The sequence below is a fragment of the Epinephelus fuscoguttatus genome, linkage group LG15, assembly GCF_011397635.1.
Source record: "Epinephelus fuscoguttatus linkage group LG15, E.fuscoguttatus.final_Chr_v1".
Lineage (NCBI taxonomy): Eukaryota > Metazoa > Chordata > Actinopteri > Perciformes > Serranidae > Epinephelus > Epinephelus fuscoguttatus.
In genome coordinates, this window is record NC_064766.1 from 21,903,205 (window position 1) to 21,922,636 (window position 19,432).

General features: G+C 42.4%; 1 protein-coding gene across 2 annotated transcripts; it reads right to left on the reverse strand.

The window, feature by feature from the left end:
* Positions 1-864: 864 nt before the first annotated feature.
* Positions 865-18,244, reverse strand: LOC125901772 (WD repeat-containing protein 48). Of its 2 annotated transcripts, none has more exons than XM_049597675.1 (18): positions 18,163-18,244; positions 16,621-16,761; positions 16,409-16,484; positions 14,841-15,053; positions 13,997-14,085; positions 11,512-11,613; positions 9,159-9,383; positions 8,747-8,821; positions 8,359-8,461; positions 8,173-8,270; positions 7,482-7,589; positions 7,277-7,373; positions 6,891-6,986; positions 6,585-6,690; positions 5,707-5,794; positions 4,739-4,815; positions 4,440-4,632; positions 865-4,347 (listed from the first exon to the last, which is right to left on the reverse strand). In XM_049597675.1, exons 1-18 carry the CDS (start codon positions 18,208-18,210, stop codon positions 4,252-4,254), a joined length of 2,031 nt encoding a protein of 676 aa, XP_049453632.1. In that variant the 5' UTR covers positions 18,211-18,244; the 3' UTR covers positions 865-4,251. The 2 variants fall into 2 exon arrangements, with proteins under 2 accessions (XP_049453632.1, XP_049453630.1); XM_049597673.1 differs by having other exon boundaries at positions 16,409-16,487.
* Between the last annotated feature and the right edge of the window lie 1,188 nt (positions 18,245-19,432).

Sequence of the window (19,432 nt, forward strand, 5' to 3'; positions counted from 1 at the left end):
TGGTAACTAATGCTGAACTGGTTAACTACAGATTATCTGATCACAACCTGTCAACACCTCTGTCTTATCAGTCACAAAAAAACCATATCCCGTTTATAATAACAGGAGCTAATTAACAGTGTGGGGATTATTTTACTGATAAAATGTTATGTTTTATCCCAGTTCAAAACCACACAGGTGTCTCGTGTTATTTGGAGCTGCAGTGATGAATCAGTGTCAAATATCAACACTGTCACTGTGGACTAAAATAAACTTTGCATTAGTTAAAAATCATGTGTTTAATTTGTAAACAATCTATGTGTTTGTTAAAAGCTCTGTTTATAAAACCAGTGGAAATAGAGCCCTGGAACAATGAAATGACCTACTATTACTGACCTATAACTATATATGGGTTATGCTTTAATTTTTACCCGAGACTCTGGGCTTCTGTCCATTGATACTTTTTTCTACAGTGATCTGATTGGTCAGAAGTCGGGATTTTGAAGGGCTGTGATCTGACACTCTGAAGTTAACCTGCTGTGGAGCAAGTTAGCTGTTCAGCATCAGTTACCATGGTGATTTATCCCAGTAAAAAGAGAACCAGCTTCATAGTGCTGAAAACCCAGTGTTAACACTTAAGTTACCTTGCAAACTCCAAATCCTGCTTCATAGTACAGGCCTCTGGTTTGTTAGTACTCTGCCGAATATTCAGCTCGTTGACATTGAAGGAGTTCTAACCTGGTGAAGTTTCAGCTGGTTGCAATCCCCACCGTTAGGCTTCACTAAATCCCCCTCAATCTTCCACACTGAACCTCGAGATCTGATGAGGTCAGAACACAGTTTTTTATTTGATGTATTCAGCCTGTGAGCTGTTTGAAATCTGCTTGTATCACCTGAATCATGTCCCCACGTCTCATTCAAGTCTATTCTTAAGTAATTTTTGTGATCTATGCAACCTGTAAATCTAGTAGATGACTTTTCATATACAGTACATGTACAAACAGTGATGCTGCTGTCGAGTAATTTTGTTTTCTAGGGGGCTTCTTAAAAGTTTTTCACTGTCAAAGTAGGTGCTAGTGTGTAAAATAAGGAAAAGTATTTTTGCAGATATTTTATCAATTAATTGTATGTTTTATTAGGAATGAGTGCAGAGTCTTTTCATGAATGTGAAATGGGTGAATCTTTGATGGTTAAACAATCATATCACTTGACTTTAAAAAAAAAAAAAAAAGAAAAGAAAAAGAAATTGTTTCCCTTGTTTTTCTTATTTCACACTCACCAGCTGAACACATTTACAACTCAAGAAACATTTATAATCCCCATAAATCTCTCATTGTTAAACCATTCCAATTTATTTCTTCGAATGCCTAAAATATACATATTTCACAAATTATTACAACAAGGGATATTGCAGTGTTATGGCCTAATTATGGTACCCATCCTGTTTTTTTGGCCCGTTAGAGCTCACTCGCTGCGTCCCCACTATGGCGTTACACACACTCTTCATGGCAAAACTTAACTGCGGAAAATTTACAATGACCTGTTGTTCTGCTCGGTGACACACCAAGAGAGAAATTACCGTTAATATTTTACTTTGGTGAATTCCCCACAGTGGTTGATTATTCATATATTCTCTCAGATGAGATTCCCCTTCAAGTTATATTCATTGAACTCCTATTAAATCTAAATGAAATATACATCAGGAACAGCCCTCACTGTCATCAAAGTCACAGCTCATGACCCAAGCACAGAGCGAGTAAGCATGAGTTATTATCAAAGATATATACCTTATATATAATTTTCCCCATTGCTAAGATGACTTGGACGACTACTAACATTCTTAAAGAGTAAAACTGCAATTTCTGGGTTGTCGTGAATAACAACAAATGTGATTTTTAACATCCAAGTCAGATTAACCGTCATGACCATGAATGTGCTCTAGGGATTTGGAAAAATAACTTGGTTTTTAAGTAAACTGTACAACAACAAAATCAAACCAAAAGAAAACAAAAGTCACTTAAATCAAAAATGTTGTACATATATTTACAAAAAAAAAAAGAACATTCAGTCCATTAAGAACAGCACAGCTAAAAATAAATGACAAAGACAAGTGTTTCTGTCAATGAGGTTCAAGCTCTGCAATAATTAGATGTCTAAGCCAGGATTAAAGGAACAGTCCACCCCAAACTCAACAACACATCTTTTTCATCTTACAGTGCTGTTTATCAGTCTAGATTGTTCTGGTGTGAGTTGCAGAGTGTTGGAGATATCAGCTGTAGAGATGTCTGACTTCAGCTTGTGGTGCTCAAAGCGCCAAAAAAATACATTTGAAAAACTCAACACTCAATTTTGTCTACTCAAATTAGATTCAGTGTAGAAAGTTTCTTTTTTTCAGACAATGAGCTTTTAGTTTACCTTGACATGTTTCGACTTTCACTTCAGTCTTCTTCAGAAGCGTCATCTGACGTGCGTCATGATGTGTCTTTATCAGCTGGTAGTATCCAGGAGGCGCAATCCGATTTGCCAGGCTGGTCACGCCACTGGGATACTACCAGCTGATAAAGACACATCAGGACGCACGTCAGATGACGCTTCTGAAGAAGACTGAAGTGACAGTTGAAACATGTCAAGGTAAACTACATCTCCTTAAAAACTCATTGTCTGAAAAAAAAAAGAAACTTTCTACACTGAACAGCAACAATCAGTGTCTCCTCCACACATGCTTCTTTGCTATTGTTTGAGGCTGTGACGTCACTGAAGTTGAACCCCACTTGGTGTGAAGATGTTATTTTGCCACCCCATCAGGAGTGAATTCATCCCTCTGCTCGCAATGAATGGAAGTGAACAAGAGAGTCAAATTCACTCATACGTGATTGAAACCCTCAGTCTGCGTGATGTAAATGTCGTCATTTATCCATGGCCTCAAGTCAGCATGGACCCCCATGTGAACATCTGCATGCAGCCTGTTTTTTGTAACCGCGTGGACCGTATGCCTCCCAAGCACACCAACTGCGCATGTTCCTGTCCGTAGTCACGCCAGCCACGGCTGCCTCACACAGTGAAGTTAGGTTTAAGTTGGATATTCAACACACGTTCACTCCAGACCCATCAACGTCTTCTTAGTGTCACTTCCACCTGATGTCGGCAGCAGTAGGAGGAGGTAAGCCCACCTCCCAGCCCTCCTGTTTGCAAATTTGCGAATCTAGGGATAGCGTAGGAGTGACCTGCCCTATGCTCCCTGTGATTGGCTTGTACTTGTTGCCTATGTTGGCTGGATTGGTTAGGTCAAGGCAACAGGAGAGGGGTTGGTTGGAGTAAGAATTACAGGGTAAGCCAATCAGAGGCAGAGTAAGGTGGGTCGTTCCTTCGCTATCCAAGAATCTGCAGATTCGCTGCCGGTTTGCTCACAACAACAACAACAACAAGGTCTGTGGATTATCTTGAGTGAATGAACATAATTTCTGAAAAGAGAAATTGCTATTAAGGTTTTTTTGGGGGGTGCTTTGAGCACCACAAGCCGAGCGCCATGTAGTTCCATTATATTTGAGAGAAGGCAGACATCTCTACCGCCAGTATCGTCAACAACAATGCAAGCAAGTCACATCAAAACAATCCAGACTGCTAAACAGGGCAAGAGGTAAGAGGAAAAATCTGTAATAATGATTTTGGGGTGAACTGTCCCTTTAAGTTCAAGTTAAGACGACAGCAGAACAGAGGATTGCTTTTTCGAGGGACTGTGATGCTACCCAGAGACCAAGTGTACTCCTAAACTGGTGATAACTGCTGAGACGGGTGTGGAGTGTTTGTCGGACAGTTTCTGGAATGTACTAGAACAAACAAACAGTCTACTACATCCATGTGCATATACACACACACACGCTCGGACACAAACACGTACTGTCGCTTCAAAATAAAACGGCAATCGGAAGGAAAGAACAAACAGCAGTCAGAGTTAAAAAAAAAAAAAAAAAAAGAAGAGAAATTGGTGAGGGCTGGAGAAAACAGAGTCCTTCCTTCAAACTGTAAAAAAAAAAAAAGAAAGAAAGAAAGAAAGAAACTATGGACCACTTATCTCCCGGGTGTCTCTTGGCTGCTCCGGTCTGTTCTGGTCAGTTCCCTATGATACATCATGAGCCTCGTCCTCACAACTTTTACTGGATTCTCATTGATACTGCGACTCTTGACCACACAATGGGGTTTAGGGTACTACATGTCAGAGGTGGGTGGTGATTGGCAAATGACGAAGAGTTCTTGTTTTAAAAATTAGGATTTTCACGTGGACTTCTGCCTATAGTGAAGCGTCAAGTCCCCTCCGCTCTTCCAGATAAAATGTTTAACTGTTCGCAGGTCCATGTTGGGATCTAGAACCTGGTGGAAAGATAAAAAAAATCCAAAGTTAATACAGCGACTGAGGATGTGCCCATGTGATGAAGATGTAGCAGCAAAGACGAGGTGCCCACCTGGTCTTGACACATTAGTTCGATCTTCTCCTCGGCTAGCATGGCCATGTCCTCCTCCTTCTCCTGCTCCCCCGGCTTATCGTTGGCTGAGGAGCTGGTGGTCTGCGACTCGTTGTCCAGGTTGATGATCTTCTCGTAAACGTGCTCCATCACCTTCCTCACCTGGAGCATGTCGCTGGCCGAGAGGCGGTCCCTGCGGGACACACAGCAGGTAAAATCATCAAATGCAGGGTCCATGCTTGTGTAGATGGATCATATAACCAAAGGACACACAATCGCAGACGAGACGACAGACTTACTTCTTTAGAGTTTTTGCACCAGAGGAAGAGTGGGGCTGGAGGTAGAATGGGATTTTGTTGAACTTGGGCATATTTTTCTGGAGTAGAGGAGGAAACAGAGTACAAATCAAAAATACAGTACAAATCCTCCTCAGAAAAACCAAAGTGATGTAGCTGTTCGACTCTAAATTCAGTTTGTTGGCAGGAAAAACATGACCGTATCTAACATGACATGCGGCTGACTTTGATTTAGCTGCTCCAGTGTCAGGGTCTTGATGTAGTCTGGCTCACAGGATGCAGACTGTGGGTATAAGCCTGTCACTGGCCGCCTATTTCAAATGTAGGAAGCCTGTTCCTGTTATTAAAATCCCCGTCGCTACATGAAACTAGTCCCACATAGCCAAACTTATCTCCACACTTTGTTTTAGCGGTGTGTGTGAAACAACACTAACAACCTCTGAACTAGCAACCTGCACGCTAAAATATATTTTAATGTTTTCTTTTTGCAGGGATTTAGCCAACTGAATGCCAGCACTCACCTCTCAACCAACCAAGTTTTCCCGACACTATTTTGCAAAGGCACCATCTCTGAATCCTAGGCTTAGCACCGCCCAAAACAACAATAACACAACATATAAATTTTCACAAGTGTCTGCTGTAAGAAAGATCTATATAAGGAACATCACTTCCCCACATTTAAAAAAACATCTTACTTTCTGTGTACATGTTTAATAGCGGATAAGAGTAGAGAATCCTTGTGAGCATTTAGTGTTGCTTAGTAACAACAGCAGTCATGATTTCCTGTGTTAAGGTAAAAGTAAGTGAGAGTGGGTCTGATACCACCAGCGTCACACTGTGTTTCTCTCTGAATAAAAGATTCAGACATAGACACACTAATATGTATACAGTGCACACACACTGAATACTATTTCATCTGTAATCATTTAGACTTTGTCTTCATGTCAAATAAAGATGGAAACTGTACTCACATCTACAGTTATATCAATAACCCACTGAGGAACAGTCTCGTTCAGCAGCATCGATTCAGTCTCTCCTCCTGAATCTCTACATAGCAACCTGCAACACACAACACAGCACATCAGAGGCAACGCAGAGGAGGAATGAATACATTAACTGTCAGTATTTCTGTGTGAGACAAATGTCACAGCAAGCTGTCCCTATTGGCTGTCAGGCTCAGTGGGTTGGGCCTGTGTTAGTTTGAAAAGGGGGCGTGTCAAAAATAATGAGGAGACAATTCAGAGCAGGTGTGGGACCACAGTTGATGAGTACTGCGAGGAAGACATGGTGGAGTTCACTCGTTTTCCCCATGAAGTTTTGTTTCAAGCTATTGTCCACATGTTTAATGTCTACAAATGACCGGTCTTTGAAGTAACAACCCTGAGCAGTGTTGGATCACAGAGAGCAAGCTGACCGAATGAAGGCCGTCGGATCAGAGCCGGGACATCAGAGCAACAGGCAGGACTTCATCCCTTACCTTTCAGCCCAGCAGCTGAATGCTCACTCTGTGGTGACATATGTCTGGGCAGTCAATCCTGGAATCTCTAGATGAGGGTTAATTCTGAGTAGCAGTATCAAGTGCCGAGGATTGTGTTTGCCATGACGGCAACTATATACTGATGACACACGATGGCATTTACAGAGCACACTGCAGCTTTGATGTAAGGTCTTGTTTCCACCAAGCAGTTCAGTTCAGTTCGGTACACATTTGAAGGGTTCTGTTTGCATGTGAACATTTGTGGACAGTTCCAATACAACCCCCTCCAATACAGACTTTGGCATTGTACCGTGGCGGTTCAGTACAAATGCGCAACAGCCCAAATGGATAGGGATATTAGTGACACGTTACCTAAATAGAGTTCTGCCTCCTGCCTCTCCAAAGATGACTGGCGTGTGTGGTGGCACTTGGAAATATCCATTTCCTTTCTGGACCCTGTTCTCCTGCTCGCCGTTCACTGTGGACACAAGAACACAATCATACTGTGAGATGAACCGACTGAGGCTTTGGACATCCTGTGCTCACTGACAGCGGCAAGAAAATGATGCTGAGTGTGCAGACAAGTGGACACTGAGTTCACTGAAGTTTCCGGAGCATCACTGCAGAGGTTTGGTTGATTTGGCTTCATAATGATTTAGCAGTAAACCACCTCCTTACCATGGTTCACCTCGTTCTCCTCCTCATCCATGGGGTTGATGCGAGTTCTGGGCCAGAACTCCAGCAGAGCCTGGAGCAGCAGTCCACCCAGGTTCACTGCAGAGAGTAAAATAAAATTAGCTGGGGCGTCGGTGGCTTAGTGGATAGAGCAGATGCCCCATGTACAAGGCTGTTGCTGCAGAGCGGCCCGGGGTCGACTCCAGTCTGTGGCCCTTTGCTGCATGTCTCTCCCTCTCTCTCTCCACGTTTCACACTTCACTATCCTATCAATTAAGGCAAAAATGCTCTAAAAATATCTTTACAATAAATAAATAAATAAAGTTAGCTTCAGTTTTTCATAGTGGTAAGTATTTGTATAGAAAATGTGACAAGGTCAGATGTCTTACACTTTGGGTCGGATCCATCAGAGCTTGAAAACCCAGCGTCCTTTGCAGACACCCAGGCAGCGAAGCAGTCGCTCTCATCCAATGTGATGGTGAGCATCTGTTGAGAGAGAGAGAGAGAAGCAGGAAGCACAAATATGAGAAAACTGTCCAGGCTTGGGAAGGTCAGACAGAAGTAAGGCCCTGTATTACCAGGTGTGTGACTCACCCCAGTTTTCAGATCAACAGAGAACCAGTTTGGCACGTAGACCATCTTGAATCGCTTTTTAATCTCTTCATCGAACTCCACTTTCCCCAAGTCTTCACCCTTACAAGCCTGAAGGTAAAAATATACATGAAGTCAGTTCTAACCACGTATATCACCAGGAAGGAGCTCACACCAGGCTCATCAGGCGAGGTCCTCTTTAATCTGGAGACATTCATTTCATAGGTAATAGTTTATTAGGGCAGATGAGCACCGAGTAACCACAACTCTCTTCAAAGTGGCAGGTCTCCAAATACTAAGTGCATCTGTACTGTAGTGCATGTTAATTTGAGCTGTGCAATTCTAAGCTCTGTATGCACCAGTGCACGCATCACGGTACAGCTACCAACTCTTACGCGTTGACCTTGAGCCTTACTCAATTGTCAATCTGTCATAATTAGAACAACTAGTTTAACTATTGCTTGGCTGAAAAAAACAGTGGGTGAAATAAGGGCTGGGTTAAACATAGCATAGCAAACATACTAGCAAAAATTGGTATTATTTCTAAAATATACCCAATCGATATCAAATCAAATTTGAAACTGAATCGAATCAGTACCTTGTGAATCAAAATTGAATCAATTCAGGAAGTTAGTGCGAGATGCAATCACAATCCAACACAACAAACATATAATAACGTCAGTGTGGAGTTTACCTTCAGGACATCCCAGAAAGCCACATTGTTGTTGGTATCTTTGGTGAGTATGTGTCTCTTGTCATTCAGAATGTGGCACTGTATGATACTGGCACCTCCTGCAAACAACACATAGTGTTACGTTGCAGAATGTCTGGGAGGAAGACACAGAAAATTACTGTAGTTTAGATGAATAAACATATTTACCCTTGATGACTTGTTCTGGCTGAGTACACAGTGGTGTCAGAGGGGTAGTGCAGTCATTGTCATACTCCCCTGATGATCGGAAGTTGTGCATTCCCTTTAGAGACTACAAATGCATACAGAAAATAATAATCATTACAGATTGTCCTGGATTTTAATAATCGCTTCCTACTTCTCCCTCGCATTAATAGCTGTGATTAATGTAATGCAATTATCTTTTTTGTATCACCCACATCGTCACAAAGCTGGTTTAAATTCTTACACAAATTACAGGAGGATTACTGCTGAATAGCATTAGGCGTGGCCACATGCACAAGTCCGTCTATGCTGTATCCCACCGTCGTTATGCTGACAGCCGACCAGCGATCTCAGAGGTGTCACGCATGCTTACCCATTTATTAACGGATGACTTGGTGGTGGAGACCCAGATTGCTGGAGGTGGGTCAGCAGATCTGTCCAGTTCCATCTGAGCAAAAGAGAAAGACAGCGAAAGGTTGAGTGACTCCAAATGGTTAGCTACGAACATAGGAATGACTGGGGAGAACACAGCGTCATTAAAGATGGGAATTGAAAACATTTTATTGATATTACGTGAGCGTGCACAACACTGGTAAAATCAAAGAACCAGTAAGCACAAAGTACTGCACCCTGTGTTTCATCTACACTGCAAGCAGACGCCAGGTGAAAGCAAAAGTGAACATTCAGACAAGACCTGTACTGCTTCTTCTTAAACTTGTACATCGCAGAATTACATCACTGCTGCACAAAAATGTTTTAAAGGTTAAAGTGTGTTGGCTTCTTACTTTGAGCACCGGAGCCTTCTCCTCACAGATGAGCACACGGATGTCTGGGTTACGCAGGTCAGTGCAGTAGATCTTTTTGTCTCTGCCTCCGGAGTAGACGTGTGTAAAGGCCTCGTTGACCTGCAGGGCCCAGACGCCTTCATCGTGCACCCGGTAGGTGGCGATGCACCTCTGCTGGCCGAGTGACCAGAGGCGGATGGTCCCGTCCGAACTGCCCGACAGGCACTGTGGAGAAGGACAACAGCTTTAGATTGTAAAACAGATTGTGTAACAGCTGCCACCACTGTGTGGTTGGCCCATGTGATGATATTTACAGAAATGTGTCCAGCCGTAGAGATTTGACATCACCGTGTCTACTGTGGGAGCTCATCAGGGGTCCGTTTCAGAAAGGAGGTTCAACAAACTCTGAGCCTAACCCTGAACTCTGAGTTGAGTAACTCTGAGATGGGAAACTCTGGGTTACGGGTTTCAGAACAGATGATTTCAATCGGTTGAATCAACACAGAGTTTGTTCACTGTGAGTTAAGCGCGTGCACCACGACTTTAAAAAGCCGTCATCAATGGAGCCCCGATACCACGATTCACCATGGCAACAAGCTACAAGAAAAGGTCTGCATTTTTTTTTTACTCCTCTGGAGTTGGATATTTTAATGCGCTCATACAGTGAATTTGAAGCTGTTTTCAGGAAGAAGAGTAACACGGCTGCAGCAGCGAAGGAACGGGAGTCGGCGTGGAAGAAAATTACTGCTCGAGTCAATGCGAAAGTTTAAATTTATTTTATACACTTATGCAATCACAATAATATTAGGCTACAGATGCAAACAGGTGGAATGGTGTTTAAGCTAAAAGTTAGTTCACTTAGATGCAATCCCACCTAATTATTTTCAAGTGAAAATGGTCTAAAAACAAGTTACTTTTAAGTGTGATTTGTTTTGACTAGAAATGAGACATTTGGACTAGAAATAAGACACATGTTCTTGGTATGATTTTGAGTTTTTGCAGTGTGATGCAGTCTGACATTTTGAGACAGTCAGTCTACCTGCACATTAATGCTGTGAATGGACTTCATATTCTATACTTTTCTCACGGTACTCTGCAGACAGTGGCCTTACTGATATATTCTGCATCTCCGATATTATACAGAAAACTTCAGTTTGTATTTTTTGCAAAGAGCAACAAAGAATCTGGGTAGATGAAAGTGCACATCCACGGTTGGTGATGTTGTTTATGTCACGACGGATGAGGTTGTGGATATAAATGATGGACTGTGATGTGAAACCACACGGTTCAAAAAGAAAATGTTCTGGAAATGATAATACGTCAATTCTGAGCCTGTGAATAATCTCCCGACGAATGCATAACTCCCTCCTCAGTAACACTGCCTCTTCGTCCACAGGGTCCTCCAAGAACGGACATGCCATGGTCGAAAAAAGTAGATTTAGAACTAGAACACACTTTAGGATCCAACTTTACCTTGAGGACAGATGATCAAGCTCGCTGAAACCCGCGCGACACTAAACGAATGAATGAATGAATCACACTGCGTGTGTGGCGTAAGAGGGAGGAGACAGCAAAAACTCGAGGTTTATTGAAGAAAAGTCAGTTGCCATAGTAACTGACACCGAGCTTCAGTTACCTCTCTTTCTGAAACGGGCTGGAGTTACTCCGCTTTCTCTGGTTTAAGTTACTTCCCTTTCTGAATCAGAAAACCCAGAGTTGCCCTCATTTCAGGGTTAACAGACTCAGAGTTTTCACTAAACCTGCTTTGTGAAACGGACCCCGGGGAATCCAGCTGCCTTGTAAAGTAAACATGATTTCGACAGACATGGAGGACGAAAGTTAAGCTGTAAACAGAGAAACTGTAACACTTGGAGTTGTTGTTCTCAGTAATGTCACACAGTCAAGTGTCTCGTGCGAGGCAGTTGTTTCTTTGTTTGTGTGAAAGTTGTAAATACAAGAAGAAAATAATCAAATGTGATAAAGTATGGTTACTGTAAACCGTGTCTGAACTGAATTCATATAACAATTTCTGCACCGTGATATAAAATAACATGTACTGTAAAGGTTTTGGCCGTATCGCCAGCCAAATATTTTCATTGTTGATAAATCTGTTGACTAGTTTCTCGCTTATTCGAACAATTGTGTGGTCTATAAAATGTAGGACAAAGCACACAATGACATCCTTAAATGTCTTGTTTTGTCCACAACCCAAAGATACTCAATTTACTGTCACAGAGAAGTAAAGAAACCAGAAAAGATTCACATTTGAGAGGCTGGAATCAGAAAATATTTACTTTTACTTAAATCGATAAATGGATTATCATATCCGTTTATTTTAGATATCCTCACTCACTTGAGTGCCGTCTCGATTCAGCAGCAGCGACTTGACGTTGTCTGTGTGTCCTTTTAGCTTCATCAGTTTTGCACATGTTCGAGGGTCCCACACTCTCAGGACCTGAAGAAAGAAAGAAAAAAGGAGGGAAGTGAAGATCGGCATTTCTTCACGCTAGAACCAGATTACAGTGACTAAGCAACGGAAAACAACAGCTCAATTAAAGGTATACTTTGCAGGATTTTCCAAAAAACACAGTGTACTGACTCATAGAGAGTAATACCTCTCAATCATCACTTATGACCCACAGGAAGTGTGTGGCAGTGTATTAATCTGCAGAGACTCTGCTCCCTGCCTGTATTTCCTTATTATATTGTTGCGTTCAGGACGTGAGGTCATGTCTTTATAAAAAGGTAGCTTCCATAACCAGCAAGTATCCAAAAGGACTCAGCACCAAAATAAAGCAAGAAGAAACACCAAGCGGACAAAGCTCATTCCAAAACAAGAGTGAATTTGTGGTTGGCATTTCCATTCGCTGGTGAGCACTGAAGAGGATAAAGAGCGACATGAGGGCTATGTTCACATTACAAGCAAATGTAGCCTTTGCTATATTGTGACACAGGTCTGATTTTTTTCAGAGCAGTGTGGACACAAAAATTCGACTTTTTTACAATCCAATCTGAGCCACTTTCACTTGTTGTCCTAAATCTGATACATATTAGTTCACTTGCCACCGCTGTAGCAACAGTAATATCCAAATTCATGTGTGTTTTTCTCTACATCCATGGTCTTTCCACGTCATACTTCACTGCACAGGTGCAGATCGCTCACCGTACATTGTCGGGGTGGTTAGTTGAAACTACAGACAGCTGCTGTAGCCATACTGCTGCAGTAGGCTGCCCTAGTCACCAGCCAATAGAGCCCGACTACTAGACGATATCTGACGGGGATAGCTTGCTTAAATTCCAGGACAGTGTTATCGTGAGGCACCGACAGAGATATCTGAACATAGCCCTGGACATCCTAAAATTCTGGAGGAGCTGTTCATCCATGAAACTCTCTACATTGCAGCCCCACCACTCCTGACTCCTCTCCCAGCCACACCTATCTGTCCACACAACTACAAGCAGTAGCTGCCTATAGTTAGTGGACCGAAAGCCCATCTTATGATAGTTCATTATCCCGAAAACAAATGCCCACTGCTACAAAAACATGCCACAAACGTTCCCAAATAAAAACAGATGGGTAATTATCATGCAGAATGGCATTATCAGACCTTCCTACTGGTGCTCATTCATGTGATGAAGCTTGCACTGCCATGTCATTCACTTTTCCTCTGTCACAAATGTGACATTTCATTGTTGTTCCAGCAGGTGTGTGATATTATTGGTTGCCTGTGAAGCATTTCAGGGCAGAGATCGGTTCACACTGATGTCAGATATGGGTGAGTTCAAACATCAGCATGACAGGCGAGGAAGAAATAATCAGAACTGAGCATTAAGCCCTGTAATGTGAACAAAGTTGAATTTGGCCTGGTAGCTGTTAGCTCAGTTAGCCTTCTACAGTATCGGCTTTTCCATTACATCAAATGTAACATTTGTACAATAGTAGCTTGCAGTGTACATTCATGCAGTGTAGGGAGGAGAGGCCAAGTGTCACTGTCCCTGTTGGCTGTCCTGCATGGCTGTCAGGCTAGGTGGGCTGGGTTTACTGAGGTGTAGAGCTGTGTTAGTTTGAAAGGGGGCCTGCTGAAGTAAATAAGAGAGATGATTCACACCAGGTATGGGACTGTGGTTGATGAGAGATGTTTCTGAATGCTGCGAGGAAGACAGACACTGGAGTTTCCTCTCCTTTTCTCAATGAAGTTTTGTTTCAAGTTATCGTCCACGTGTTTAATGTCAACAACAAAACTGTCAAAGGAGTACAGATGCTAAGCAGTGTTGGTGCACTGAGAGCGAGCTGACCGAGTGACGGCTGTCGGATCAGTGCAGGGACAGCGAGGCTACAGGTAGGCCCACATCCCTTACCTTAAGGCAAGGCAAGGCAAGACAATTTTATTTATATAGCACCATTCATACACAAGGCAATTCAATGTGCTTTACAAGAGAAGCAGCCTAAGCATGGCAGCCTAACGCTCACTCTGTGTTTACTATCAATAACTGACCATTTATGCAGAATATACTTTTAAAGTATTTGTATGGTTTCAGCTAATTTGAAACCATACAAATACTTTAAAAGTATATTAATAATGTCCACACAGGTGTGTGGTGTAGCCTGCAGGAAACATCTTACGTATGAACATTTCAACAGATAAGATGGGAGAATGACAAGTGCAGTACATTCCCACTCTGGTTTCAAGATAAAACTGTTTTAAAATTCCAGTTACAATGTTAACTGACTTGTTTTAATCAAGTTTCTCTGAAATAATAGGGTTAATATGTGTGTGTGTGTGTGTGTGTGTGTGTGTGTGTGTGTGTGTGTGTTTTGCACTGATGGAAACCCAAACCTTTTCTGTGGATCCAGATACAATGACTGTGCCCATCTGGTTCATAGCCAGACTGTAGATAGAGTCCTTGTTCCCACTGAGTGACGAAGCTGTTGGAGACAGATTGACGTGAGTCCACAGGTACAAATCATCTTCCACAGAAACATATCAGCCATTACAGGATAGTACAAATGCAAAATAATCAAACTACAGTGTGTATGGGCCAGAGATAGATACAGTCTGTGTCTAGTCATAGTTAGGGGGCGTGGTCAGCCTCTAAATGCTGAGAAAGCCCGGTTTTAAACTCACACAAGAGACACTATTACATTTACTATAGATATGATTAATTAAACTTGCCATAATATCAGCACCCTGCAGTCATTAATGCTATGATGTCACAGGCTATTTTCAGACAGTATAGCAGCGCTAAAGTTAGTCAACGACGTTAACCTGTGTATTGATGTGCTATAACGTCATCATTCAGGGATTTGCAACCTCAGATCCTTTCAATAATTTTGTCAGACACTTAAAATAACAATCTGAGCAAGCAGCTGCAAACACTTAGCGGACGTAACTTGATGTGAACATGCCCCAAGTGCTTCCATTGCAGCCTGGCCGCTGCTTTCCCTCACTACCGGACCAATTTCAAAACATGTTATCCAGGTCGGAAAATAAAAACTTCCAGTTCACTTTGATTTTTAAGTTTAGTTGTCGTGCAGAAAACCATGCAGCAGCTCTTTATGGTAGCGATTGCATTGTTTTCCCCCTAGGCGTGGATGGAGGATGGGATGTTTTGTGGGTGTTCCCACAACTACCAACTGTATCTGTGAGCACAAAGTGTCACACAGACACAAACAGTACTCACTGGTGACAGTGTTGTTGGAAGCAGTGAGCGCTGTTAGTGTGTTCACATCCCAAAGAAAGATCTGCCGGTCAAGGCCTGCTGATGCCACCAACTCCTTGTCCTTAGCGTAGGCCAGAGCTTTCACGTAGTCCTTGTGTGTTCGTAACGTCGACATACAGAAGCCTTTATGCGCGTTCCATACTTTGACTGTGGTGTCTGATGAGGCAGATATCACTGAAAATGGAAGACAGTAAAAGTACATCAGAACAGTGGAATAAAAAAGCAGTATAAGAAGCTACGATGAACAAAAATATAAACGCAACACTTTTGTTTTTGCTCCGATTTTTCATGATGTTTTTTTTCTAAAACATTTTCCATATACACAAAAGACCATTTCCCTCAATATTGTTCACAAATCTGTCTAAAATCTGTGTTAGTGAGCACTTCTCCTTTGCCGAGATAATCCAGCCCACCTCACAGGTGTGGCATATCAAGATGCTGATTAGACAACATGATTATTGCACAGGTGTGGCTGGGTCTGGGGGGGTCAGAAAACCAGTCAGTATCTGGTGTGACTACCATTTGCCTCACCTCACGGTATCTCTGTGCATTCAAAATGCCATCAATAAAATGCACCTGTGTTCATTGTCCATAACATACGCCTGCCCATACCATAACCCCACCGCCACCATGGGCCACTCGATCCACAACGTTGACATCAGCAAACCACTCACCCACATGACGCCACACATGTCTGCCATCTGCCCTGAACAGTGAAAACCGTGATTCATCCGTGAAGAGAACACCTCTCCAACGTGCCAGACGTCATCGAATGTGAGCATTTGCCCACTCAAGTCGGTTACGACGACGAACTGCAGTCAGGTCGAGACCCCGATGAGGATAACGAGCATGCAGATGAGCTTCCCTGAGACGGTTTCTGACAGTTTGTGCAGAAATTCTTTGGTTATGCAAACCGATTGTTGCAGCAGCTGTCCGGGTGGCTGGTCTCAGACGATCTTGGAGGTGAACATGCTGGATGCGGAGGTCCTGGGCTGGTGTGGTTACGTGTGGTCTGCGGTTGTGAGGCCGGTTGGATGTACTGCCAAATTGTCTGAAACGCCTTTGGAGACAGCTTATGGTAGAGAAATGAACATTCAATTCACGGGCAACAGCTCTGGTGGACATTCCTGCAGTCAGCATGCCAATTGCACGCTCCCTCAAAACTTGCGACATCTGTGGCATTGTGCTGTGTGATAAAACTGAACATTTCAGAGTGGCCTTTTATTGTGGCCAGCCTAAGGCACACCTGTGCAATAATCATGCTGTCTAATCAGCATCTTGATATGCCACACCTGTGAGGTGGGATGGATTATCTCGACGAAGGAGAAGTGCTCACAAACACAGATTTAGACAGATTTGTGAACAATATTTGTGAGAAATGGTGTTTTGTGTATATAGAAAATGTTTTAGATCTTTGAGTTCAGCTCATGAAAAATGGGAGCAAAAACAAAAGTGTTGCGTTTATATTTTTGTTCAGTGTAAAAAGCGCCTAAACCCTAAATAAAATAGCTGTTAGTTATCACACTCACATGTTTTTCCATTGCAACAGAGCACTATGTCATTAACCCAGTCTGTATGATGCTCCATGGAGGCAATGTACGGGTCCTGCTGCAATCAAAGAACAGAGAAATTAAGACACTTATATTACCAGGAATCAAACAAAATGATGCATGTGGCAATACAGCTACACCATACTGTGATTGCAATATCTGATTTAGCTAGAGGGTCTGGGGTGCCTTACTTTATGCTGGTAGACACTCCATATCCGGATGATAGAGTCCCGTCCAGCAGTGAAGAGCCGGTTCAGCGCAGGGTCTAGTTGGAGTGCGTTCACCCCATTTCGGTTGTACTTCTCCACCTCATCTCTAATGACGTAGGACACCTGAAACATAAAAGGAGCGTGAACACCGAGGTCAGACTCTGACTGCTTCTGTTTTTATGGACCCACAACACACCCACTTCCTTGTGCACACTGCGAGGCTTCAACGCGCGAAGGCAGTGTTAGTTATTTATGAGAAGGGAGAGGGTGGTGCAAAAAGGTGAGAGGGATGCCGAGTAATTCTTTAAGCACTGGGGAGGGACTTCTGTTTTTTATTTTGGCTTAGGGAGGGGGCATACAAAATTAAATGGTTGCATTTGGGTTTTTTTTTTTTTTTTAGGCTAATTTTTTCAGAAACATGCTTGAGGGGTTGGAAGTCATATTATTGTCAAAAGCATTGCCAAAAATACACCATTTCTCACAGCCACAGACTTTAAAAACAAAAATTCTCATTAGATTTTCACATTTCTGACGGTCCTTGGACACATCATGTGTAACGAACAATTCTGTCAGAATCAATCATAACCAAATTTGAGCTTAAAATAGTGATATTTCATCAAAATCACTTTATTAAACATCTCATTTTAAAGGTTGGCTCCAAATAAAATGCTTAAACGAACAAATCAGAATGCACGTCAGGAGTGGAAAAACAAGACTTTCTTCAACTTCACCATTTTGACTTCTACTTTTGACTTTCAAAAATCTACGGGCAGGCTTACAAAATCCAATAACTAATTTATATATAAAGTAGGGTCATGCATTTACGACCAGTCACTCAGAGAAACTCAAGGAAAAATATTTGTAGCTTCAGGGACGGTCAGAGTAAAAAATAAGTCACACCCCAACCACCCTCTGTAAAGTAAAGAACAGCCCCTAAGTTTCATGCTCTTGCATTACAAGGACATGCAGTTAACTAAGGAAACACGCCAAATGGCACATATATTGGTAGGTAATACCCCACAGATTAACCCTGACATGGAGTAATTCAGTATTTATAGTGCTTTGATTTTGAAGCATCGTAATGGGGCAGGGTGCACGAGAAAATCACCGAGGCACGTACGTTTTCCCAGCAATTAGACCGAGCCCAGATACAGAGTAGCTTAGCTACCGTCAACGCTGTAACAGCATTAAAAATGCCGCTAAGACAACACATGAATCATTTGTGCTAATTGACGAGCTCTGTTATTATGTTATGCTGTATTTTACACCCCGCTTATATGACAATTATTAATAAAAGCATGTAATCATTTAGACGCCAGCGTTAGCAAAAGAAGCTAACAACTACCGTAAGCTAAGCTAAGCTAGCTAGGTTAGCCGGCTTGAGTCATGACTCATAACAGCAACGCTGCCTCCTGCGGACGGTTTTTACCGTCCGTCAAGTATCCGTGAAGCACTTTGTAAAGACGAAGACCATAATGTCGCCGTTGCCACACACTTGGCAATAATGCAACTATTATAATTTACCTGTACTTTTCTCCGCCCAGCAGCATTTTGCCTGTGATGCGTGGCCATCTTGCATGTTGACAGTCAATTCATGTGATGCTACATCCGGAAAAAAAGAAAACATATGCAGCTGAGCTTTATGGGTAATGTAGTTTTCACACTGTCCTTTGGTTTCGATGTAGGAAGGGCCCAGAGAGATGTTTGTTAGAGGGCATTCAAATGACACAGCAGTAGGCAAAGTAGCAATCTGCCTGGGGCCCCCCAAATAAAGGGGCCCTTAAAGGGGAACACCACCGAAATAAAGAATTCCAACATGTTATGTCCACCATCAACAAAAGTTTAATTAATATTTGTGAACATGAGCTGCTCTGTCAAAGCCAGAAACCAGAGAAGTAAGTCTCAAATTTGTGATATCATAGGGTGGAAAAACTGCAGTTGCTCCATCAGCAACATTGCTTCAATAACTAAAACAGTCCAATGTTAATATATAGTAGACTAAAATTTAAATCCCTGAAATTCAACTAAAATTTAAGAGTTTGAGTCAACATCTAAACCAATCAGCTCTTTGATCAGGTGAGAGCCAGGCGTTTCCCATCATGCCTTGGGTCAAGGCATGAGCAAGTCAGGATGAAATCTAACCGGCATGCGTTGTGCGGCGATCACCAGTGATTGAATCTGCGCAGGCCTGGCTCACCTCGAACAAGCCTTATGAGTGGGAGCCTGATTTTGTTGACCCACAGAATGTTTTTCTTTTTCACACCCAAATGAGCTTTATCCTATCACGTTTGGTCAGTGGACTTTCACGTCTATATGTTATGCACAAGGTATCTTGGATGTGTTGGCTGTTGACGATCTGGGGGGTTTGTCAATTTACATCTCCTACGTGCATTGTGTCTTTTCAAAATACACTTCCGTTTTCACAGGAAATGTACACTTTTGGCCTGTTCAACGTAGACAGTCTTTTTTAAAAAATTTTTTTTTAAAACTTGTAGTGTCGGTAAAACACTGCGTATTTATATTTATTTCATTGTGCAACAAACACACATGGTTAGGTTTAGAAGAAAAAAACATCATGGTTTGGCTCTACATTCATACAGGAAGTGAACACTAGTCTCCTGGGTGAAAGTCCACTGCTGTTGGACCTGTCCACCACCCCTCCTACCTGCTATATTGGGACTTTCCAGGTCCTTAGATTACATTGTTGTCCGGCGGCGTTTCAAAGTGATGACTTCCGGTGGTGTCATTAACTCACACTGACCAATGGTGTCTCATACTGCCATGAAAGGATGCC

Coding starts and splice junctions, on each gene's coding strand:
- LOC125901772 (XM_049597673.1), bottom strand. CDS start 18,210: ATGGCCACGCATCACAGGCAAAATGCTGCTGGGCGGAGAAAAGTACAG. Junction 6,691..6,890: donor GGAGAACGAGGTGAACCATG/GTAAGGAGGTGG, acceptor TTGTGTCCACAG/TGAACGGCGAGCAGGAGAAC. Junction 5,795..6,584: donor GGAGGCAGAACTCTATTTAG/GTAACGTGTCAC, acceptor TGTGTGTTGCAG/GTTGCTATGTAGAGATTCAG.